Source organism: Carcharodon carcharias, chromosome 17 (assembly GCF_017639515.1).
Source record: "Carcharodon carcharias isolate sCarCar2 chromosome 17, sCarCar2.pri, whole genome shotgun sequence".
NCBI lineage: Eukaryota > Metazoa > Chordata > Chondrichthyes > Lamniformes > Lamnidae > Carcharodon > Carcharodon carcharias.
The window spans coordinates 116809306-116835031 of record NC_054483.1 but is presented as its reverse complement, the minus strand read 5'-3'; the positions used below and the strand labels follow the sequence as shown (position 1 = coordinate 116835031).

The 25726-nt window shown below is 45.6% G+C and overlaps 1 protein-coding gene across 1 annotated transcript in view; it reads right to left on the bottom strand.

Annotated features, from left to right (window-relative positions):
* LOC121289704 (VPS10 domain-containing receptor SorCS1-like) overlaps positions 1 to 25726 on the bottom strand; it is a 409049-nt gene that overhangs the window by 59283 nt on the left and 324040 nt on the right. The window contains exons 27-28 of the mRNA XM_041209328.1: positions 12053 to 12166; positions 7163 to 7334 (exon numbers count right to left, since the gene is read on the bottom strand). Of these exons, the coding sequence (XP_041065262.1) occupies positions 7163 to 7334; positions 12053 to 12166 (286 nt within the window). The remainder of the gene's footprint in view (positions 1 to 7162; positions 7335 to 12052; positions 12167 to 25726) is intronic.

Sequence of the window (25726 nt, the reverse complement as noted above, 5' to 3'; positions counted from 1 at the left end):
TACAGAGGTGGGGGTGGGGGGGGGGAGGGGGGAAGAGATGAGGCCCTGGAGAGATTTGAAAACAAGGATGACAATTTTAAAATCGAGCTGTTGCTCTGGGAGGCATACATGTCAGCGAGCACGGGGTGAGGGGTGAATGGGACTTGGTTTGAGTGAGGACATTGGCAGCAGAGTTTTGGATGACCTCAGGTTTCTTGGAGTTAGAACATGTGAGACTGGCCAGAACTGCATTGGCATAATCAAGTCTCGAGGCATAGATAAGAAGAGGATGAACTAAGGTAGGGGTGGAGATGGGTGATGTTACAGAGGTGTGGTCTTAACGATGGCACGGATATGTGGTTGGAAGCTCATCCCAGGGCCAAATATGACACAGAGATTGCTAACAGCCTGGTTCATCCATAGACAGTTGCCAAGGAGAGGGATGAGGTCAGTGGCCAGGGAATTAAGAATGGAATTTGTGGAGGGACTGAAGATAAGGGCTTTGATCTTTGCAATACTTAGTTGGAGGAAGTTTCTGCTCCTCCAGTACTGGATGTCAGACAAACCGTGGAGGGGTCAAGGGAGGTGATGGTGAGTTAGAGCTGGGTGTTGTTTCTCGACTTGTGATAACTGTTGCTGTGTTTTCGTACGATGTCACCAGGGGGCAGCATACAAATGGAAAAATATAAAGGAACCAAGAACAGATCCTTGGAACGCTCCAAAGGTAACTGTATAGGAGTGGGAAGAGAAGCCAGTGCAGATGTTGTTCTGGCTATGGCTGGTTACAAAGGAACTGAACCAGGCGAGTGCAGTCCCACCCAGCACAATGGCGGAAAGGCTTTGGAAGACGATGGTGTAGTCAACCATGTCAAAGGCCAGGTTAAAAAAACGACAAGGATGTGATCACAAACACAGAGGACGTCATTTGGGACTTTGATAAGAGCTGTGGAAGGGGTGGAATCCTGCTTGGAGGGAGCCAAGCATGATGTTCTGGGAAAGAGGGGACAGAGTTGAGAGGCAAAAGTATGCTCAAGGGCTTTGGTGAGGAAAAGGAAGTTGGAGATGGGGGGGGTGGGGGGTGGTAATTAACGAAGGTGGAGGGGTAAAATGTTTTTTTTTCTGAGGAGAGGGCAGATTTGCAGGAGAGAGGGGCAGGCCCTGAGGAGACAGAATAGTTAATCAATATCAGTTAACATGGGAGCCAGGAACGGAAGTTGTGTGGTTAATTAGTGGGAATAGAGTTGAGGGAGCAAGAGGTTGGTCTCGTGAACAAGGTGCGCTTGGAAAGGGCATGAGAGGAGATCAGAGAGAAACTAGAGAAAGATGCATGTTTGTCTCTATGGGAGGGAGCGAATCTTGGAGGAAGCTTGGCTGGCAAAGCAGGGAAAGGAAGGGAAGCAGCAGAATCAGCTGAATGGTTGGTCTCAGTCTCAGTGACAAAGAAACCCATGAGTTCCTTGCGCTTATCGTTGGACGAGGGGGTGGAGGAGACGGGGAGAAGAGTTTAAGAAGATGATTTAAAAATAAAACTGCTATAATCTCACAGCACAATGGCTCAAAGAGTGTGGCTCATGTTTCCTATTACTGTTTCAGGCTCCATTTAAAATATAGATTAGCTATCAACAGGAGATCCAGCTGTTTGGAGAGACTCTCGATTGTAAGTTGATTTGTTTGGACAAGTTAGGCTGCTGGTTTATGGACATCCCATGTAGCTTGGTGCAATTTCCCCACAGGAAGCAATGACATTTTGTAGTGCGATGGACCCAAACAGCAGCAACTACACTCCAAAGGGAAAGTACTTAATTTGCTGTAAAGCGCTTTGGGATATCCTGAGGTCACTAGAGGCACTACATAAAAGTAAATCTTACTTCTTCTTTCAAAGATGTCACACTACTTAACTATTTCTACATGAGCTTCCTTCTTTATTTTGAAGACTACAAACCTTACACAGCCAGAGAAAATCCCGTAACGCTCATTATTTCCACCAACTAGTGTCAAAAGTACAGCACCCTACCCCAAACAACTTTGAAATATGATAGATTGGTGTTGTTAAAAAAAATGTAGGTGAGGACCATAAGGTGCATGAAATACCACCATGGCTCAAAAGGGTAAGACAGAAGGCAAAATACACCTAGAAACAGTGATTAAGCTGTATCATGATTGACTTTTAAAGATTTTAGATTTGGGCAGGGGGAAGATAAATACTTTTTTTTAGCTTTTCGATCATTATTTCTTCTTGGTTGCTGGGGGCTAGATAATATTTATTACCCATTCACTAGTTGTCCTCTGAGCATTAAGAGTGATCCACTTGATAGGAAACACTTACATGTATTCACATAGGAATGGCAGGCTGCCTTCCTTGAGGGATATTAGTGAACAAGTTGGGGTTTTGCAACATTGCTTTAGCACTCATTATCCTGATGCCAGATGACCAGATTTATTGAATTCAATGTCACAAGTTGCCATTGTTGAATGTGAACATGTGTTTCCTGCAATGCTGAAACAATATCATAACCACTAGACTATTGTACCCACCTAAAGTTAGAGCTGGAGACTATGATGATCTTGATTTCAACCCAATGAGGATATGAGAAAGGGAGGAAATAGATGTAATGACTTAAGAAATAAGAGGAACGTGCTTGTGCTTGGAGCTTTGGGACAAAGCCTTGTTGAAAGAGGAATTAGGGGAAATTGACTATTCAAAAATAGCTTGTTTTATAAAATCAGTAAGAAAGACTTGCATTTATTTAGCACTTTTCATGACTTCAGGGTACCCCAAAGCACTTTTGCCATCAACTACATGCTTATGAAGTGTACTCGCTGCTATCATGTCAGAAATGCAGCAGTCAATTTTGCACACAGCACGCTGTCATAAACAGTAATGTGATAATGACCAGATAATCCTTCTTTTCATTGATGTTGGCTGAGGGATAAATATTGGGGCAGGATGCCAGGGAGAACTTCCCTACTCTGTTTTCAAATAGTGCAATGTCAACCTGAGAGTATAGACCCGGGCCTCAGTATCAATAACTTGTCCAAAAGGCAGTGCAGCACCACCCCCCTCCCTGTACTGAAGTGCCAGCATAGACATTAATCTCAAATCTCTGTGTGGAACTTGAACCCACAACCTTCCAATTCAGAGGTAGGAATGCAATCCACTGAACCACCGCTGACACTAGCTCCCTAGCAATGTGAAAAGAAGTAAAACAAATTATCACTGACACTGAAATCACAATAACACTTCAACTCATGCCATGTGGTGCCATTGTAGATTCCTGCTGTCTATCACCACATACCGAGAGGAAAAAGTACATTTACAAAATGGAATATAATGGCCCCCCCCAGGGACTCCACAATTTATATCATAATATAGTTTGTGATGTGTTTTGAGAGTATAACAGACCCAGTATTCAGATACCATAAAACTGCTTGATGTTCACGGACATGTCCTGCAAAACATTGCATTTAACTTATTTCTTCCTGACAGGCCTCTCATGATTAAATCACAATACTTAATCCTGCAGTGCATCCATATATCATTATATTTTAATTATACCATAGCGTTGGTATTGACCGCAACAGCTGCTACTGTCAAGAGCTAAAATAATCCTATGGTGAACTTCAACTGGATGAAATAGATAGCCTTCTGAAGGCCCAATGTATAAAAGCATCGAATCATACTGAGCAGGACAGTCCCAAGTTGAATCTGGTCCCTGGAAGCCGATCCCATCTTGAGCAAGGGGTGCCCGCAGGCTCAGAAAGGGAAGAGGTTAAGCCCAATAGTCCTGCCTCTGTCACTGTCCAGTTGCCTCAACTGTAAAATGCCCATATGAATGTCAGATGAGCAGCACGACAAGCTTGGCAGCAACCCTGAAATTCCCTGCTCCCGCTCTTACTCAGGACAGAGGTTATGACCAAGTGAGAGGCGGGGTGAACTGGTTCCCCTCTATTCGGACTCCTCGGTTGATCAAAATAAAGATTTAAGTTACTTTCCCATGAGGATATGTCTTTTCCAAATCAGAATGTATTTAACTGTTTAAACCGTGAGAATAAGGAGCCAATCAAACAGGGTTTTCTTAGGTCAGAGAAAGAGGAAATTTATTAACCACTAAACCCAAGGGAAAACATGATAAAAACGTGACATCTCACACACACACACACACACACACACACACACACAGACACACACACACAGGTATCAAAAATAAGGGGAGTTAGTGTCCAATAAAAAAAAGGTTAAAAAAAAAAGAGTTACGTGCCCTTTACTTGTCCTTGAGGTGTATAGAGTTTTTAAACATTGTGGCTGATTTGGATTAGCTGGTTTTGTGGATGTGGTCAGATATAGGTGGTGTTGCAATTACTGCGAGATCTTGGTTCGCTGGCAGATTTCCAGGAAAATTGGCTTCTGAACTGGATAACATACTTGTTCCAAGAAAGAGAGAGAGAGAGAACCCAGCTTTCAGCCTGTTTTCTCTGCTGAAAACTTTCTTGCAATCTCTTTGCAGTGGCTACAGTTATACTTCACCCATTGTGTATTTCCAAGGGGTTTTGAGTGGGTCTGTCTGTGGCAGCTATTGTTTCAATATCCAGCTCGTTGCATTTTAATGTCTCTTCCTTAGACAGTGACGAGTTTCAATCTGTCTCTAAATTATAGGAAATGTCAGTCCCTTCGCACTCCCCCAAGAGTCCTTCTTTTGTTTTTCACCTTCACCTTGAAAGGTGGCCTTGCATTTTTAAGTAGTTTGTTCTGTCTTATTTCAACCTGTAAGATTTCCAGTCAGTTGAAAGTTTGAAAATCATATTTTCGAAATTAAAGGGGAACAGCCTTCTGACACAGAATCAAAGAGAGATTCACAGAAGGCACCCATCTAATACATCATTAACTGTTGCTGCAGCTCAGTGTGGGGGCACTCTTGCCTCTGAATCAGATGGGTTCAAGTCCCACTCCAGCACTTGAGCACAAAATCAAGGGAGACACTCTAGTACTGCACTGCCGAAGGTGATGCCTTTTGGATGAGACATTAAACCAAGGCCTCGCCTGCTCTCCCATGTGGACATAAAAGATCCCATGAAACTATTTCAAGGAAGGGGAGTTGTTTCTGTGTCCTAACCAATTGTTGTCCTACAATCAATATCTCAAAAAACACATTATCTGCATGATCACATTGCTGCTTCAGGGAGCTTGCTGTGTGCAAATTGGCTGCTGCGTTTCCTATACTACAATAGTGACTACAGTTCAAAGGCATTTGATTGGCTGTAAAATGCTTTGGGGCATTCTGTGGTTGAGAAAAGTGCTATACAAATGCAAGTCATTCTTTCACCCACATCTGTTCGCACCAGTGCCCACTCTTCAGTGGGTGCAATCTACTGTCATTCTATTTTCCCTGTCTTTTCCCTGTATGCTTTTATATTCTTCCTAATACAATATCTTCCAGAGTCGATGCCTTTGAAATATCGTCATAGAACCTCTTTTGCAAGTGACTGTCAAGACTCACTTGATTCACATGAAGGATGGGCCACTTAGTCAAGGTAAGGGAGGACAAAACCCTGAATGAGTTACAGTCTTCAAGGGAAGAAACGAATCATGGGGTGAAAAAAAATCAGGATGAACTTTTGGGTTGGCAAAACTAAATTTTGCAGTCTCCAATGGACAGGACATCTTCAGATGAATCGACAGCCACAATCAGTTCTTCTCCCTGAACAGTTATGGGCTGTCATTTCAGTTCTGCAGTGCTTAAAGGAACAAGCACAGAAACCAAGTAACTAATTATTTTCTGGTTCTACACTCCAACTCATACTCTTACAGAATAGAGTTTGTCTGGATATCTCGGCGCATTTTATAATTCTGGCTCCCATTCAGCTGTTCATTGGCTCAAACAAAGGATCATTGTATTGGCTACAAGTAAGCAAAATATTCAGCTTGGGGAAGCAGCTACTTAGTAGGCTGATGACAACATACCTGATGTCTCTTCCTATCAATGCATCAATCAAATTTTCTGCTCCAATTACTGTAATGAAAGGGCAGCCTGAGCATCAGGGAACTAAATTATTACATTACTCATTCCTTTCTCGATAATTATTATGAAGGAATCTCTGTGTTTTCTGCTTCTGTTGTTCCATTGTTTCTAATTCTGGATGTGGCTGTGAGTTATGAGGCTTGTCCAGGTGGGTTTTCTTGTGCTCCCACCACAGTGTTAAGTAGGAAATTCCAGGATGCTGATGAAGTGACAATGAAGGAATGATGATAGCTGTCCGAGTCAGGGACAGTATGTTACTTGGAGGTGACATTGCTCAGCAGTAGAGATTGCAGGCGGAGGGGCTGTCAAAATAACCTAATGTGCCCTGTTTACATTTGTGGGATGGTTTCACCAACAAAACCGAAAATGCAGTTACCTTTAAATAATATCTAGAAATGGAGGCAAAGGATTGAAAGCTAAAGGATGCCAAAGGCCAGATATTGAAGTGGTTAATTATCTTTAAGGCATTTAAAAAAGGAAGCAAAGCATTCCATTTTTCATTTTAAAGCTCCTTTTATGAATAAATTTTTCACTTGCACGAAGAAAAGACGGATGAGAGAGGTTGTGGTGAAAAATTAGAAAAGGTGATGGAACCTTATTCACAAGTTCTACTTGAAATACTGGCTATTGCAATCTTTCACATAGACTAAAGCCTCCCTTGTGACTTGGTCAAAACTGCACAGATTAATATTGGAAGCTGTTGCTGATGACTAATGATGATTAATTATTTCATACAAATTGTTTTTTTCTCGCTCTTCTTTCTTGCGAATAGCACACGCAGTTGGTATTGACAAAAGAGCGTTATAAAAAGAGTAGGCCGCTCAGCCCTTCAAGCCTGCTCTGTCATTCAACTAGATTATGGCTGATTTCTATCTTAACCCCATTTACCCGCCTTGGTTCCACAATCCATAGTACACCTTTTTTTAATCAAAAAATATATGAATCTCCGTTATTTTGAATTGATCCCAAGACTCAACAGCTTTTTGGAGGGAGAGTGTTCCAGATTTCCATTGCCATTTTTTTTTCCTGATGAAGGGCTTTCTCACGTCAATCCCGAATGACCCCAGCTCTAAATTTAAGGCAGTGGCCCCCTTGGTTTGGATTTTTTGGACACCAGGAAAAATCACTGCAGGTGCCCCGTGTGACATTCTCAAAGGAAAGCTCACCTCCTCTAAGTGCACGATGAAGGTAATGTTCTGTTCCGACCTGGTGGCCAGTCTGCCGTTGCTGGTGACGAGGTGTAGACCCCGTGGAGCCCTGTTGGAGCACTGATGCTGTTTGGCAGTGTACTGTTCTCTGACGCCATCAGTGCAATTATTGGAGCCAACCTTTCTGTAACTGCATAAGTTGAAAAACACTGAATTAAAATAAAGCTTTAACACGGCCACTGTTTTGTTGCAGTCTTGTGTGAATGGCACGGGTGTAACTATTTCATTGTGACTGACCGCCTGAATCATTAACCAGGAAAACATAATTCATCCGTCCAGTAGTTGGAGCATTGGACTCCAATCTGTAAATCCGAGGGGAAGCTAGATAAACACACGTGGGAGAAAGGACTAGATGGTTATTCTGATAAGGTTAGCTGAATTAGGGCAGATGGAGGCTTGTGAGGAGCATAAACACTGGCACTGACCAAATGGGCTGAATGGTCTGTTTCTGCACATTCCTATGAAGCTCCATAGTCTTTCTGCTTTCATATTAGTAATCGAAGATTTGCTGCATGGAGAAGACATGGAAATCTGGAATTGATTCCAATGCTAGGAGATATAACCCAAGGCATCAATTTGAATTGGCCTCAGGTGCCGGGGACCTGAGGTGGATTCCATGCTGAACCTGATGATGAACCCCTAGTGGAAATTTGGGGTTGACTAAGATGCTAAGAAGTCGAAGTAATAGGTAGTAATTTGGATTGATCCCAGTGTGCTGGGAACCTGTGTTGAATATGTTGCCAGCTTTGAAGAATTGATCTGGAGTCTCCAAGTGATGAAGATCAATCTCCAGTACACAGCTCTGTGCAATCGTGGAGAAAAATCATCTGGACATTAAAAAAAATTGACAAATAAAGACATTTCCTTTGAACGTTTCTCTTTACCAGATGTAAAATTATTGAAAGTGGGGAAGAGAGGTTGTTTGGCTGACAGTCAAGCATCATCCAATTGGGTAATGAATCTGTTTGCTTTTGATTTGGTGTAGGAAGGCAGTGTCCCACAGGATGAATAGGTTGGCCAACTGGACCATGGGGTGAGTCATGTGATGAAACCTCCAGGAACGTTTAATCACAGTTGGCAACCCTAGTGGTGAAACATCGTCCCAGATTTGCAGTGTGGGAGCGGGTGGGAAAAGGGACATTTTACCCATCGTCCGCAATGGCGGCTTTTCACTTCCTATTGCCCCATTCCTGCCTTATTGATTATACATTCCCGGGAAACGTGCTGGGTCGCGCAGAGACACACACCTCGATGGGATCTAGATCTACAGCAGGGTCAGTTTTACAACCTGGTGGTCACCGCATCGACACATGTTTGCAGCAGGAGGAGGCAGCATCAGCCGAGCTCCCTGGGGAACCACTGGGGAAGAGGCATCTGTGAGGTCCAAGTCAGCCTCTGGATTTAGCCTTCCAGCTCATCGTGGAGAGTCAGCAGGAGGCAAGGGAACATCATGCAGAGCTGTTGGAAGCCCTCAACAGAGTGGCACACGAGTCAGAGGGCTGCGTCCGCCTGCTGCCTGATGAAGTGGTGCCCACATACGCGCATATGGAGGTTTCCATGGGGAGGATGGCGGATGCCATGGAGACCCTAGACCAGTAGAATGTGAAGGGCTGCGCTCCAGTGCAGCAGCCACGGGTGAGTTCCAGCAGCGGTAACGCGAGAGGGAAACAGGCCACCTCATCGTCCCTCTGGATGCTCCTTCCCCCTCAACGCGACCGGCTGGGGTCCTCGGGCACCCGAAGGGAGAAGGATCGGCAGCAGGGGTCATCTACTCAGAGGCCATCTGCTCCCTCTGAGTCCCCTTTTCCTGTGACCCCCTCAACCTCGTCCTCTGTCACCGCAGAGGGAGCAGCTGGCCCACAGGAGGACAGCCAAAGCAAACCGGGGCCCTCAAGGCCTCAGCTCAGCAGAAGACGGACACCATTGCCCAGGCTGTCTCCACCCCTGCTGCGGATGTCAGGGCAGCACCCAGAAGAAGTGGCAGTCCTGAAAAATTTTGACCACAAGTGGCTGCACAGGTGAACACATTTTGTCACTTTATAACCTGAAAATATATTCACTTTCACTGAGTAATATGTAATATTTTCTTTCAGCTTCACTTCCAGGCTTTGTGAGACCTCCCCCCTGCATTCCCCCCATCCCCCCACCCCCCACCCAACTTGCAGTTCAGCTGCATGCAGCCAGACCATGAATGATTCTGGAGGGAGAGGTGTGTGTTGGCAGGGTCTTTTGGAGACTCGTGCAAACGCTCTCCCAGCCTGCGGGGCCTTCATCCATCACACCCCATCTCACTGCCCTGAGCATTTTCAGTGCTGCCTGCTGGGACTCTCTTTCAGTTCTCCATCTGAGCCGACCTGAATCTCCGCCCACCCACTGACCACACTCCCCCATGCAGCACTTGCGCCCACCCAACACGAGGCTCGATCACTTTCGATTCTCATGGTGGTTGTCAAGTATGTTTTCAGCTGCCCTGTCCCCTCCCCTCCCCCAGTCAGCCATGTCCTTCCCCCCGTCACTGTTGACCCCCTGACATCACCTTTCACCTCCCCACCATCACCCACCAAGCACAGACCTTGTCTTTCCAGGATGCCCAGGTGAACTCCCACATTCCCTATCTTCCCGAGAATCCCACCCCCATCCACACTGACCTACCCCCTTCCCACCCACAGGGTCCGTGTCTGCCTCCGAGCCCCCACCAACTGCCCTTGCCGTCCCTTCTGTTGGTACTGTCGAACCCTCACCCTCCCACCCTACTGGCTCACTCTGCTCTCTCTCATACCCACCATTCCCTCCTACCACACCACACCCACCCTCAGTTCACTCCGCAGGAGGCAGTCATTGACTGCACAGACCCTTTCCTTGCACATTCACCTGGACATCCTCTCCCCCCAACCTTACTCCTCCCTCTATCCTTACTCCTCCCTCTACCCTTACTCCTCCCTCTATCCTTACTCCTCCCTCTATCCTTACTCCTCCCTCTACCCTTACTCCTCCCTCTATCCTTACTCCTCCCTCTACCTTTACTCCTCCCTCTACTTTACTCCTCCCTCTACCCTTACTCCTTCCTCTATCCTTTTTCTTTCCTACACCTTAATCCCCTCCTCTGAACTCCCTCCTCCCCTTGGACCCCTTCACCCCTCCGAACTCCGAAAGGGCGGGGGAGGGGGGGGTGCGGGGGGTGGGTGGTAGGTGGTGGGGGGATATGATTCCGGCGAGCAGGGCTTATAATTATATTCAGACGTATTAAAACGACGTATCCAACATGCAGCAGTGGGAAATGCGGCCTGCCATTGGTGGTTGGTGCAGACGACCACAAACTAGTTTCCTGGCGTTGTGAAACTGATTTCTGGCCTTCTCGCCGCAGTGTTCGCTCACGCCCGGCTCATGACCGCCTGGCACCACTGGGGACGGGATATTCCGCCCATTAGTTTTGACTGACTATTCTTCATAGTCGCAGTTGTGCTTTCAAACCAGTCTTCTAATCAAGAGGCTCATCTCTGAGATACACGGACAGAGTGGAAAATGTGACCAGAAGCACATAACTTTCCCTTCTAACGGTAGAGAGCAGCAACAATGGCTGGATGCCCTTGCAAACTGCCTGGAAGATAATAATACAGTAACAAGATGATAGGAATGTTGGGGGTTGAAGAGGGATAAAGAGTCATAACGGACTCGAAACGTTAACTGTGTTCCTCTCTGCAGATGCTGCCAGACCTGCTGAGTTTTTCCAGGTATTTTTATTTTTGTTTAGGGACAATCTAAATGTTCTCTGCACAAAGGCGTATTAGCATTTTTTAAGCAAAAGGCATTTCAAATAGTCATAAGGATATATCTTTACAAACAATGAGGAGTTAAAATCATTCTAACTCAGCTCATTATAACACGTGTTTATTAATTTCCTGTAAGTATATATGAACCTTCTAATGGTGTAAGCGATCTGTCTTTGTCATGTTTTGTGATGTAAGCTAATGGGAAATAGTATGCTCTACATATGGCGGACTCCTGTAGTGTGGCTAATTTCAATGCCCGTCCCCTTCGATTCTTCCCACAGAATGAATGAACAAACTTCTCCAAGGGCTTCAACATTTATAAAGGATTTGATTTTGTTTCACAGAGTCCCTGCTGTTTCTGAATCGCGAGGCTACCCTGTTCTGACTGTGCAGCACGCTACACATGCAGAACACATCTACCCAGTGACGAACTTCATCGTTCCAGCCAAGAGTTTAACAGAATAAAAATGCCCAGGGCTATGCATGAAGATTCGTCACTGGGGCGAGGTGCTGCAAGGCTGAGTGACAGGCGAGAAATCTGCTGCCAAATTCTTCAACAGAAGAGGAAACTTCATTGGAAGTAACAGTGATGAAGTTTTGCCTGACCATTTTGATTTTGCAATTTTTAAATAATTTTCCTAAGTCTTTTCCACCTCTAGCTGCTGTACTGGTTGATCTCACTGAGTAAGGGAAGGCAGAGTAGGAGTGGGATATGTTTTCCTCTGTCTTGACCCCACTTTAGACGTAGTAGTTGGTAACTCAAGGAGATTCGTCCAAAGCCTGATCTGGGGATCCCTGAAAGGTCACCCATGGGCTTCTGAATTCAAATGCCATTTAAACACAACCTCAGGAGCAGGAATTCAAATCAATACGCTGACCTAATCAAACATCAAGCCACATGTTGAACTAAATCTCGGTGCAGTGTGAGAGAATGGAGCCTTTCTTTCCCAGCCTGCTGCTTCTAGTGGAGGACCATAATGGCCTGACCTTGATCTCCATAAACCATGGCGCAAACTGGTCTAACTATTCAGTCAAATGGGAAGGCACAAACATTGAAGTATCGCAGCAGTGTACTCACCCTGTGCTGTTGAGGTAGCTCTGTCCCATGCTACATTCCTTTGCCATGAAAGACGGATTGTACCAGAAAGCCGGTAAGCACCTTCCATCAGAGTGACGTTCGTATCCATAATCACTGTTCCATTATGTGTGGGAGAGAGAGAGAAAGAGAAAGAGAAGGGGAGAGGGAAAAGAAAACTAAAATTAGAAAGAAGCAAATATATTTTACTGAAACAAAAGCAAAAAATGCTGAAAAAACTCAGCAGGTCTAACAGCATCTGTGGAGAGAGAGAGAGAGAGACAGAGATAACGTTTCGAGTCTGTATGACTCTTCTTCAGTTTGAAGCGTTAATTCTGTCTCTCTCTCTCTCTCCACAGATGCTTTCAGACCTGCTGAGTTTTTCCAGCGTTTTTTGTTCTCGTTCCAGATTTCCAGCATCCGCGGCATTTTGCCTTTATATTTTTCTGAAATCCAGCAACATTATCAAGTGAAACAAAGACAACAAGGCTAACGTCCCTCAAGGGGCCACCCATAAGTTCCATACAACAACTTGCATTTATATAACACCTTTAAGGTGGGCAATGTCCCAAGGCATTTCACAGAATGCTAGCAAAGTTTAACACCAAACCCACTATAATGGGGATATATTAGGGCAGAGAGTCAAAGGGCTAAGTTTTAAGGAACGGCTTAAAAGAGGAGAGAGACGTAAGGATGTGGAGAGGTTTAGAGAAGTAATTCAAGGACTTAGGTGTAGGCAGCTGAAGGCAGAGCCACCAATGACGGAGTGAAGGAAATTGGGGATGAGCCCAAGGTCAGAATTGGAGGGACTTTGGGTTAGGGGGAGGTTACAGATTAAGGGAGGATTGAGGCCAGAAAGGTATTTGAAAACAAGGTTGAGGATTTTAAAATTGTGGCGTGCCCCAAGTACACTGTGGCTACGGAGGGAGCAGAACACCCCAAATTCCGTGGTCCGGGGCATTTGCACAGCTTGCATGCCATCCTGGTACAGCACAGTCTCTGACAGTGTCTGCATTGACATCAGAGTTGTGGAGAGATGGGAGACAAAGATACACAGGGGGAATCACTGCAGCAGGCCATGAACTATGATAGTTTAACATTGGTATTGGGTACAAGTGATAGAAAGGCTTCCATTCAAATCCATCAATGTCCCTCGGCTTTAGCAAGACAAAATGTGATCAAAATTGTTTTTGTAAGTATGCAACTTTAAAAACTGTTAGTGGGTTTTGTGCTGGTTCGCATTTTACTCCCACACACTGATAGTGTCCAGCTGCTTGGACAATGCCAAAACATTCAGGTCAATTCTTCAAAAAAGATTTTAAAAAAAGAATTCTATTCGTAGTGCCAGCTTAAAGAGTCAATTTTGTGGAATTGTGTTGAGGTTACACTGGTTGCTCACATCAGAATTGTGTAACGCCATCTGCTCAATTTTCTCAGAGCAAGGATAACTCCTTACCAGAACATGTTGATTAATCATCGTCACACTAAATGACCAGCCAAGGGCATTGTTTAATGGAGTGAGTAGATATCCTAAAATCACAGAGCTCATTACTATGGAAGATGGCTGGCTTAGATCCTACGGAGTTTTCCATTTGACTAGAAAATGTAAGCGTTCACTCGTGGGAGAGGAGAAACAATTTAAAAAGTATGAGAGATAGAGAACCACAGGAACTTTGAATAATTGCAACGCCTTAGTTACTTGTTGTCTGGCTTTCTTGGCCATTGCTCCCTGTAATGTCTCTAGACATCTAATTGTATAGTCGAACTGGGTTTCAGATGCAGAAACCAAAGCCAGAGATCTCCAAACAGGCCAAGAAACTTCCACTGTGCTCATGGAACATTCTAAAGGAAGGAGGACTCTTGAAAGTGCACAGTATATAAATAAGATCAAATCAGACAATTGAGCAAGGAAGCTAACAATGAATGCTTTCAAACTTACAGGTTGAAAAAGCTAAAAAGTTATGTAAAGAGGGAAGTTTGATTCAACTCCAGAGTTGTAAATACCAAAAACGGCTATTTTATTTAAATGTTAGCTTTGCCACCTAGCTATAGCTTAAGCTTGCTGGCCAAATAATTAAATTCCAGAGTTTCTAAATTAAATTAGGTGATCTCCTGTTAACAACTTTGGAGATTGTGTTCAAGGCCTAGTTGGTAGTGCTGTCTGGAGTCTTACCAGATAATGGCCAGCATCAACAATCCTCTTAAAAGACATTCCAATAAAATTTTACAAAATCCATCTCACCCTGCAAGCATCTGCCTCGTTTTTTGTTCCATCAACTGTTTGGCTCAGGGAACTGCATGGTGTAGTGGCTTAATATTAGTATTCGCTGGTAGGGTTTGAGAGCAAATCAAATCCAGGCTAATGGGCTGAAAATCTTCACTAGCTGTAAGGACCTATTGTGAAGGGAGCTCAGGCAAATTTAGTTCAGATGAAAACAGCACTAAACAAGTACTAATTGATTATGCCACTCAGACAAACACAAGTACAGTTTGTATAGAAAAGAATGACAAGCTGGTGCATAAATGTGCGCTTTCCTACAGTGATTGGGCCTGGACAGAGGTAACTCATTTCTATCTGGCTGTACCATGCCTGATCTGGAAGTGGCTGGTGTTGACAATGGGTGCTCTAAATGGAAGGACGAACATAGCTCACAGTGATGAGTGCGACAGGATTGAAAAACTCTCTCTGGTTGAGTTTAAATTCCATAAGACGGACAAAATTTTTTAGAAGTCCTACAGCTTATGTTGCCAATCAATAGGAGAGGTGGTGGCATAGTGGTATTGTCACTGGGCTAGTATTCCAGGGACCCAGGGTAATGCTCTGGGGCCCTGAGTTCAAATCCCACCTTGGCGGATGGTGAAATTTTAATTCAATAATTGAGGCATTACTAATTGTTGTAAAAACCTATCTGATTCACTAATGCTGTCCTTACCTGATCTAGCATATGTGTGACTCCAGACCCACAGCAATGTGGTTGATTCCTAACTGACCAAGAGCCATTGGGAATGGGCAATAAATGCTGGCCTAGCCAGTGATGCCCACATCCCATGAATGAATAAGGAAAAAAGACAGATTTTTGCAAATTTCCCCTCCATGCCTTCGAAGTTCCATCATTGGATATATTGGTTACTTGCAAATGATTGTCCAAACCCTGTCACTCCAGAAATAATGGCTGGTGTGAAGTAACACAGTCCTTTGGAATTTCCTCAGTCATTATTATCCTTAGCTATGCTGCTTAGAATTTATTCCTTCCTACATTGTGCTTTTAGGTTAAGATATGCTTGGGCATATGCAGTCGAATCCATTCTTTACGATGTTACGCAGCCAAGGTCTGCTTGATAGCTGCAGAGATTGCGGAGAAGATCTGGGTGTAAAACATTGCCGGGGCAAAGTGAAGAGAGGAACAGATGGCACTTTAGTTCACATGCCCCAGAGAATGGGAAGAAGATCAGCAGCAAAGATTGGACAAATGAGGTTGTTTTCTTTGGGAGAGAGGAAGCTGAGGGGAGACCTGACTGAAGTGCATAAAATGGTGAGGGGTCTAGAAAGAGTGGAAAGGGAGGCCCTATTCCCCTTGGTTAAAGGGTCCATAACCAGGGAGCGTAGATTTAGGGTAAGAGTTAGGAACATTTGAAGAGTTGCTTGGATATACACTTGAAATGCTGTAACCTACATGGCTACGGAGCAAGAGATGGGAAGTCGGATTAGGTTGGATGCCTCTTCGTTGGCCAGTGTGGACATAATGGGCTGAATGGTTCCCTTCCATGCTAGAAATTTCTCTGATTTCTCTGAGATAACGGACGGAATCGTCTCAGGTTTGCAGTAAGTGTGGTAGCAGGCGGGTGAAACGATGTTTTATCCATCAGCTACAATGGCAGCTTTTCACATGTATTGTCCCAACCCAGCGCATTAATTATGCATTCCCTGGAAACACGCCGTTTCCATGGTGAGCAGGCACTCATTCACCTGCTACGCCAACACCTCATCGCTCCAGCATGCCTGGTGCCATATTTAAAATCCAGCCATGTGCTTCCATCCCATGATGGCTGCAAAGAAGACATGGTCCTGAAAGGCAAAAAGATTGCAGCCCCCCAGGTTCAACGATGCCTCCCTCGAGTGCCTTTTGGATGCCATGGAGGCTCGCTGAGAGGTCCTCCACCCCCGCTCTGGCTGCAGGATGGGCAGGAATCTCACTAATCCAGCTTGGGAGGCGGTGGCAGTGGTGGTCAGTGCCAATGCCCTGCAAAACAGGACAGACGCCCAGTGCCGCAAGAAGGTGAATGATCTCCTCCATTTTGCTAGGGTAAGTTACTCTTCTCATCACTCTCAACTCACACACACAAACCTATCACACATCCACAGAGCTCCCACTCACTGCTGGTTCAAGGGTCATCACCATTCACTCTCTCACAAACACTGTCATTGTCCTCATCCCGTCCATGGGACCACTCTCCACCCACACAGGCCAGGCATACTTATCATCTGGCCTGGCAGGCATCCTGCTTACACTCTCTCCATCTCTATTCATGCAGGACAAGCTGGTACACGACAAGAGGGAGAGTTTGCAGAACAGCAGAGGAATGCCTGAAATTAAGGATCTGGACCATTCCTGTGCTGACGGTGAGGTCAGCGCTGCTCTACCAAGTGAGGATCCAACAGTGCAACATCCATCAGGCAACCATGCTGAGGGTGATGTGTCCTGTTTCACAGGCCACTGCCAGGCACTAATTATCTCCCCTTGCTTCCGCAGGCACATCTGGGAAACAGCCAACAGAGTCCATGATCCAGGGCCTCCAATCAAGACCTGAAGAAACCTCTGAAGTGGAATCTGGGGACACCCTCCGTGAAGTCCCATCACAGCGTCAGCCACACCCTCCACCAGCACAGAGACACACACCTCGGTGGGGCCTGGCTTTGGAGTTGCCTCGGGATCACAATCTGGTGAACACATTGCACTGTCTGATCCACAGCAGGCAGCGGTACGGACTTCCCAGGTGTCCGGCACTCGGGGGATTGCTGGAGGCCAGAAATTTGCTGAGTCTGAGTCAGGTGAGGAGCCTCTGGTCTTTGTCATGTCTCAGTTGCTGGAGCTGCAAAAGCAAGCTCGGGAACATCAGGAAGATGTCCGCTGCATCCCTCAGATTGCAAGGCACATTGGAGGAGTCTGTTCGCCTTCAGGCTGAGGTGATAACGCTGGCATGCCAATGCACTGAGGTCAACACTGGTAGGATGCCAGCTGCCATTGACACCATGGTCCAGGACATTGGTCCTGCACTGCTGTGCAGGCTCAACTCCATCACTGACGCCACAGTTGGCCTCCAACAGTGTGTACGCGAGAGGGATGCTGGGCAGCTCAATCTCACTCCAGCCTCCCCTTCTCGTCAAGGGGTCAGCCAGGGGCCCTTGGACATTGATGGGGGAGGAGGATCAGGTGTACCACCCCTCCACCCCTCCACCACGCCTGGCCCATCTGAAACCCCTCTTCCTGTGAGCTCAACAGTTCCAGCTCTACAGGCCGAGGAGGGGGTAACTGCCACACAGCAGGACCCCGAAAGCAGACTGGGGCCCTCCAGCTCTTGGCCCCCATCTCTTCAGCATCTGTGACCACTGATGCTGTGCTCCTGAAGGGCTCAAGGTGCTCAAAGCAGACTAAGGATCTGATGCTTTTAAAGTTTCATGGCTGCATCTCTATGATATGACCCTGGTCACAGAGCACAAGCAAGCTGCCCTTGGCCAGACAGGAGTCAGACATTCTCAGAGGCTATGTGAAGACCTATGGAGTGTCCTCACTGCATGTCATCATCATCCTCCACAAATATAGCAGCCAAGGGGGCCTCCTGGGTGCGCCTGCCTCATTTGGCCAGTGTGAGGGCCTCATTGCCGTCATCATCGTCTTCAAGGGCCTCCTCACCCTCATCCCCATTGGCATCCTCCTCTTCGGAGGAGACATGCAGTACCTTCATCTCCTCCTCAGCCAGCTCCTCACCCCGTTGCAGTGCCAGGTTGTAAAGGGTACAGCAGATGATGATGGTGCAAGACACCCTCTGTGGGCTACATTACAGATCCCCACTGGCCCAGGCATCAGAACTTCATTTTCAGCATCCTGATCCATGGTTTACTTCACTAAGTTGCGGGTTGGGGCATGAACCTCGTTAAACCTTCGCTCTGCTGCTGTGTGAGGGTGCTGCAAGAGCGTCACCAACCATGTCTTCTGTGGGTGGCCCTTGTCCCTGAGGAGCCAACCCTGCAGCTTCTGTGGACCCTGGAAGACGTCAGAGACCTCAGTGACCAACTGAGAAGGTAGGAGTCATGGACACTCCCTGGAAACCGTGGGCAGGCCTGCAGGATGTGTTCGTGGTGGTCACACACCAGCTGCATATTCAGCGAATGGAATCTCTTGTGGTTGACATTGTTGACTGTTTGTTGTGACGGAGACCTGAGCGCCACATGAGTTCAGTCGATGGCACCCTGCATTGTGGGAAACCCAAGATCTGGACAAATCCATTTGCTCTTGCTTCCTGGTTGTCCTGGTCCCTGGCGAATTTCACAAAGATGTACCCTCTGGAAGATGGCATCCGTGACCTCATGGATGTATTTGTGGGTGGAGGCTTGTGAAATCCCACAGAGGTCACCTGCGGAGCCCTGAAAGGTGCCACTGGCATCGAAATTGAGCACCACGATCACTCTCATGGCCATTGGCACTGGATGCCTTCCATGTCCCCATGGTGCCAAATACTGCAGTAGCTGGCAGATGTGACCGATCAGTTCCCTAGACATGCGCTGTCTTTAGTGAAACTGATTCTCGGTCATCTGCAGGAATGAAAGGCGGTGTCTATAAACCCTTGAAGTCCCCTCTCCACCAATGCACCTCAACTGCAGGGCAGCTCTTGACCCCCAACCTTGAAGTCCAACAGGCGACCCGGGCGAGTGCCGCACAACGTCACTGCGCACTCACCTCTGAGTTGCCCTCAGAGTGCAACCCGCCAAGAGCACGCCTATTATATGCTGATGTGAAACATGGCGGCGTGATTCCGGTGGGCTGGTCTTACAACGATATGCAGTTGTATTATAATGAGGTTCCCAATGTCCGATGGCTGGAAACGCAACCCTCCATAGGTGGGCAGAACGGACAATCACAAACTGGTCTCGTGACATCGTGAAGCCAATGTTTGGCCTTCTTGTTATATTATCTGCTCATGCCACTGCACATGCCTGACGTTAGCGGGCATGGACGATTCCGCCCAATGGGACGAGCATGACATCCTTCACTCCTCTTTTTATTTCTGCTCTGTTGCTCTGGAGATGCTTAATGGAAGCTCCCGAAGATTAATATTCACCCCAATCTTTTATTCAAAAAGAACTTGTGGTCTATTTGGATGCTGCCCCATCTTTTAATAATATGAAGTTGATATCATTGGCAAAATGAGAAGACGGATGCTTTAATTTATTGGATCTGGTAGAGATTGCATGCCACTGGAACCTCATAGAGTACCTGACAACTGCTGCTGGAGCTCGTCAGTGGAGTTTTTAAACTCTCCGACTGCATAGTATTTACTAGTTTGGTAAAAAAATATTTATTTTTTTAAATATTAGAGAAACATTAGTGCTTTTTTTTTAAAAAGCAGGGCTAATATTTCATGGAACATAAGAAATAGAAGCAGGTATATGCTGTACGACTGTTCAAGATGGTTCCACTATTTAACAAAATCATGGCTAACTTCCGTTTCCCACTCTGTCCCTATATCCCTTTGTTCCCTTAGTGTCCAGATAAACAAGTATGGAAGCACGCTTGCTGTGGAAACTGAAAGACGTGGAGAATTTGTACTGGATGCTAATGAGGAAGTTAGTGCTCCAATTAGGCCGAACGCGATTCCTGGCTCAAGACACTGAAGCAACAGGAGAGACTGGCCTTTAGGTATGAGACAGGAGGATTTGTTTTGGTTTGCAAACAAGATGGGCTGAATGGCCTTCTTCTGCACTGGAAACTTAGGTGGTCCCAGGTGGTGGTGAAGTCCACAGTTGAACTCAATTGTGCAGAAGGGTTTAGGGTCCATGGCAGTAACATAGCAGGGAAGGGAGTTTGGACCAATAGAAGTGTCATTTCTGAAGCTGCCAGTAAGACATACAGGAGGAAGCTATTCGATGTGTGTTATTTAACATTGAGGACAAGTTTAGTAAGTTGCTTTAATGGAAATCCTAACCCTTGAACTTTTCATATTGATACAGAAGATCAAACCATATTTTCTCTGCAAAATAAGAACTGTTGATAAACTGGCTGTAATGTTTGTAGACAGGCTAATCTTTATCACAGCTTTGGGGTGAGTATTGTCATTTATTTTTACATAGAATATACTGCACAGAAACTAACAAGCCATTAGGCCAAACTAGTTCATAACAATATTTATACCCCACTCAATCTTTGACACACTCTACTTCACCCCATCCTATCAGCATTTCCTGCTATTCCTTTTTCTCTTGTGTCTTAATCTAGCTGGTCTGTAAATATATTTGCCTGATTCATCTCAACTACTGCATGTGGTTCCACATCCCAAACACTCTCTGGGTAAAGTAGTCTCTCTTAAATTCCCTATTGGATTCATCTATCCACACAATAAATGGTAAGATACTGCAAAGTGTACAGGAACAGAGGGAAGGGTCATGAGGACTCGAAATGTCAACTCTTTTCTTCTCCGCCGATGCTGCCAGACCTGCTGAGTTTTTCCAGGTAATTCTGTTTTTGTTGAGGAACAGAGGGACCTTGGTGCAGGACAGGTAGATAAGTTGGTTAAGAAGTCATATGGGGTACTTACCTTTATTAGCTGAGGCACAGAATATAAGAATAAGGAGGTTATGCTAAAACTGTATAAAACACAAGTAAGGCACCAGCTAGAGTACAATGTACAGTTCTGGTCATAATGTTGGAGGACCTACTCGAGAGGGTACAGAGGATGTTGCCAGGACTGGAGATTTTTAGCTATGAAGGGAGGTTGGATAAGCTGGGGTTTTCTTTGGAACAGAGGAGGCTGAGGGCAGATTTAATTGAGTTGCATAAAATTATGAGAGGCCTAGATAGAATGAATAGGAAGGACCTATTTCCCTTAGCAGAGAGGTCAATAACCAAACGGCATAGATGTAAAGTGATTAGTGGAGGGATTAGGAGAGAGTTGAAGGGGCATTTTTTCATCCAGAGTGGGGGTCTAGACCTCACTGCCTAGAAAGGTGGTAGAGGCAGATACCCTCACCGCATTTAAATAATACTTGGAAATGCACTTGAAATGCCGCAACACACAGAGCTACAGACCAAGAGCTGGGAAACGGTACAAGTGGGATTAGCTGGACAGCTGTTTTTGAGCCGAGATTTTCAATGCCCGCCGGTGTCGGGCATCTTCGTTGAACGGTGAGCGGACAATATGGCGTTAAAAACAAAAAAACAAAAAAACTGCGGATGCTGGAAATCCAAAACAAAAACAGAATTACCTGGAAAAACTCAGCAGGTCTAGCAGCATCGGCGGAGAAGAAAAGAGTTGACGTTTCGAGTCCTCATGACCCTTCGACAGAACTAGTTCTGTCGAAGGGTCATGAGGACTCGAAACGTCAACTCTTTTCTTCTCCGCCGATGCTGCTAGACCTGCTGAGTTTTTCCGGACAATATGGCGTGATTGGTTTCATGACGGCATGAAACCAGTTCGCCATTGTCCGCTCAGCCCGCCACTGGTGGGCTGCGTTCTCTGCCATCGGACATTGGGAATCTCAACGTAAAACATCAGGATATCATTATTAGGCCTGCCCAGCAGAATTGTCCCCTGCCTGTTGGATCTTCTGCCCATGTCGGCGACGTGCACCTGGCGAGCTGCAATTTGCTCAGGACTTCCAGGTTTGTCTGCCTACCTTGCTTCGGGCAGCACTCGCAGTCTCAGCGCCAACTTCACAGGCTCACGGGCAGGTCTCTACCTACCAGATCAGTCATATGTGGATGGCCTTTCAATGGCTGCAGGACTAGGGCTTGCTTGGCAAAGGGGGCCTCAGGCAAGGGAGAGGCTGTAGGGCAAGGGCTGCACTGGGGAAGGAGGGTATCCCAGGGTGTGTGTGGGGTGCACATGTTGATGTGTACAAGTGGCCTCAAAATGGGGAGGGTTGAGGAGGCAGTCTCCAGAGGAGATGAGGCCAGATGGACATGAGAGGGTATGAGTGTGAGAATGGGTGGTGATGTCCCTTGAGCTGGCAATGAGTGTGTGACGGGCTTGAGTGTGTGAGTTTAGAGTGATGAGATGGTTGCCTCACTCTGGCTGCATGGATGAGATCGTTCATCCTCTATCTGTATTGGAAGGCCAACCTCTTATGCGCAGCATTGGCACTGACCACCACTGCCATCGCCTCCCAAGCCTGGTTGATTAAGCTGCTGCCCATCCTGTGGTCAGAGCCGGGGTACTGGACATCGTGGTGGGTCTCCATGGTCTCCAAAAGGCATTCCAATGATGTGTCACTAAACATTGGGGCTGCAGTCTTTTTGCCTTTCGTGGACATCTCCCCTGCAGTTACTCGTGGTCTGGAAGCGCAGCTGTACTTTAAATGTGGTGCCTGGCGTGATGAAGCGGTGAGGTGATAGCAGGCGGGCGAATGAGAGCTCACACGCCATCAAAATGGCATGTTTCCCAGGAATGCATAAATAACGTGTCGGGATTGGGGCTATACGTCAAACCCGCCAAGGCAGCCGGTGGGTAAAACGTCATTTTACTCACCCACTACCGCACTGAGCGTGATCCTGCCTGACGGATTGAATGGCCTACTTCTGCGCTGTAAAGCTTTATGATTCTTTGATTTATGGTCTCGATTTCTGGACTCCCCAGAAGCTGAAACATTTCCTCCATGTCTGAATTTTATGTGTAGAAGAGTTTACAGCATTTAGTAATCTACACAACTTTCTGGTGGGGTAAATCTATCTAAAGACCACATTACAATTGATTTTATCAACAGTTATGATTTGTTGCTCTAGGTTGCAGGTTAACTTGGTGATTTATTGCAGATTTCTTTACTGACACGTAGCTTCACTGTAAAACAAATTGAACTTCAGGTAGTGAGTTGGTTTTTGACGTGAATGAGGAGTTTGTGAGCTTTTTCTCATGAGTCTGACATTAACTTCGTTGACAGATGTTAAGAGCCGTATGTGAAATATGTTCGGGCTGGCTCAACACAATTCCCGGTATAGGGAAAACTGATTGAATGCTGTGCAAAACAAGGCTGTTTTTTTAAACTGCTGGGACCATGAAAGTGCCCCGGCAAGGCAAGACATAACTGGTCAAGGATACATACACTGCAGGACAGTAAGGCAGGACAGGCATTCTGAAGTTTTCCTGAGCTGTTTTTAGGGAGCACCTGGCGATTCACTGCTCCAGAGTTTAGTTACATACAGTCATGTGTACGAGAAATGAGGAGTGTGCATGGTCAGTGAAGGGAGGAGGGCTTGATAGGCCAAATGGACCCCTTTTGTTTCGTCTGGATTGGAATTTAATGCTAAAAATCTGAATCTGGAATTCCCTCCCTAAACCTCCCCATATGTCTACCTTTCTCACCTTCGTTAAGACACTCTTTAAAGTACATACATAAAACCATTCGAAATGGGAGCAGGAGTAGGCCATTCAGCCCCTCGAGCCTGCTCCGCCATTCAATAAGATCATGGCTGATCTGTTTGTGTTTCGAATTCCACATTTCCATTTACCTCTGATAACCTTTGATTGCCTTGCCTTAAACATATTCAGTGACCCCACCCCCACCACTTTCTGAGGCACACGACCCTCTGTGAGAAAAAAATTATCCTCATCTTTGTCCTAAAAGGGAAACCCCTAATTTTAAACCAGTGCCCCCTAGTTCAGAACTCACCAACAAGAAGAAACATCCTTCCCACATCCACCTTGTCAATACTGTTCAGCATCTTACATACTTCAATCAAGTCACCCCTCAATCTTCTAAACTCCAGTGGAAACAAGCCCAGCCTGTCTAACCATTCCTCATAAGACAACCCACTCATTCCAGGTATCTAGTAAACCTCCTCTGAACTGCCTCCAATCAATTCACATCCTTCCTTAAATAAGGAGACTGAAACTGCACACAGTATTCGAGCTGTGTCCTGTATAACTGAAGCATAACATCCTTACTTTTATGTTCAGTTCCTCTTGTAATAAAGGAGAGCATTCTATTACCATTCTCGCTTGTTTGCCATACCTGCATGTTAAATTTTTGTGACTCATGCACTAGAGCACCTGGATCCCTCTGTACCTCAGAATTCTGCAGCCGTTCTATATTTAAGTAATACTCTGCTTTTTTATTCTTCCTGCCAAAGTGAACAGCTTCACATCTTCCCACATTACAATCCATCTGCCAGGTTTTTTCCCACTCACTCAACCTATCTATATCTGTCTGCAACCTCCTCATGTCCTCTGCACAACATACTTTCCTACCGATCTTTGTGTCACTTGCAAATTTAGCTACCATGCCTTCACTCCCCTCATCTAAGTCACTGATATAAATCATAAAAAGTTGAGGCCCCAGCACAGACCCCTGTGGGATTCTACTTGTCACATCCTGCCAATCAGAAAAAGACCCATTTATTCATACTCTCAGTTTTCTGCCAGCCAGCCAATCTTCTATCCAGGCTAATATGTTATCCATACACCATAAGCTTTTATTTTCCACAATAACCTTTGATGCCTTCTGGAAATCCAAGTGCAGCACGTCTGCAGGCTCCCCTTTATCCACTGTGCATGTTACTCCTTCAAGGAACTCCAATAAATTGGTTAAACATGATTTCCCTTTCACAAAACCATGATGACTCTTCCCGAATACCTTGAGTTTCTCTAAGTGCCCAGCTATAACCTCCTTAATGATCGACTCTAACACTCTCTCCACGACAGATGTTAAGCTAACTGGCCTATAGTTTCCTGTTTTCTGCCTCCCTTCTTGAATAGAGGGGTTATATTTGCTACTTTCCAGTGTGATGGAACCTTTCCAGAATCTAGTGAATTTTTGGAAAATTAACACCGATGGATCTACTACCTCATTAGCCACCTATTGTAAGACTCTCGGATGAAGTCCATCAGAACCCAGAGACTTGTCAGCCAGCAGCTCCATCAGTTTGCTCTGTACCGCTTCCCTAATGATTGTAATTTCACCAAGTTCCCTTCTCCCTTCCACCTCCTGATTTACAGCTATTACTGGAATGTTTTTTGTATCCGCTTATTGAAGACAAGCAAAATTTTGTTCATTTCATCCATTATTCCCTTACTATCTACTATTAACTCCCCATTGTCACTCTCTAGAGGACCAACACTCACTTTACTTACTCTTTTCCTTTTTAAATACCTGTAGAAACTCTTTTTTACATTTTTACATTTCTAGCTAGTTTCCTCTCATACTCTCTTACTCCTGATTAACGTTTTAGTCATTCTTTGAATTTCTTTACATTCTGACCAATCATCTGACCTGCCAATCATCTTTGCGCAGTTATATGCTTTTTCCTTAAGTTTGATGCCTTCCTTAACACCTTTAGTTAACCATGGATGGTGAGTCCTTCCTTTAGAAATTTTCTTTATAGTTGGAACATACTTATTCTGAGCATTCTGAAATATTCCCTTAAATGTCTGCCACTGCCTCTCTATTGATTACCCCATATCCCAGTTCAA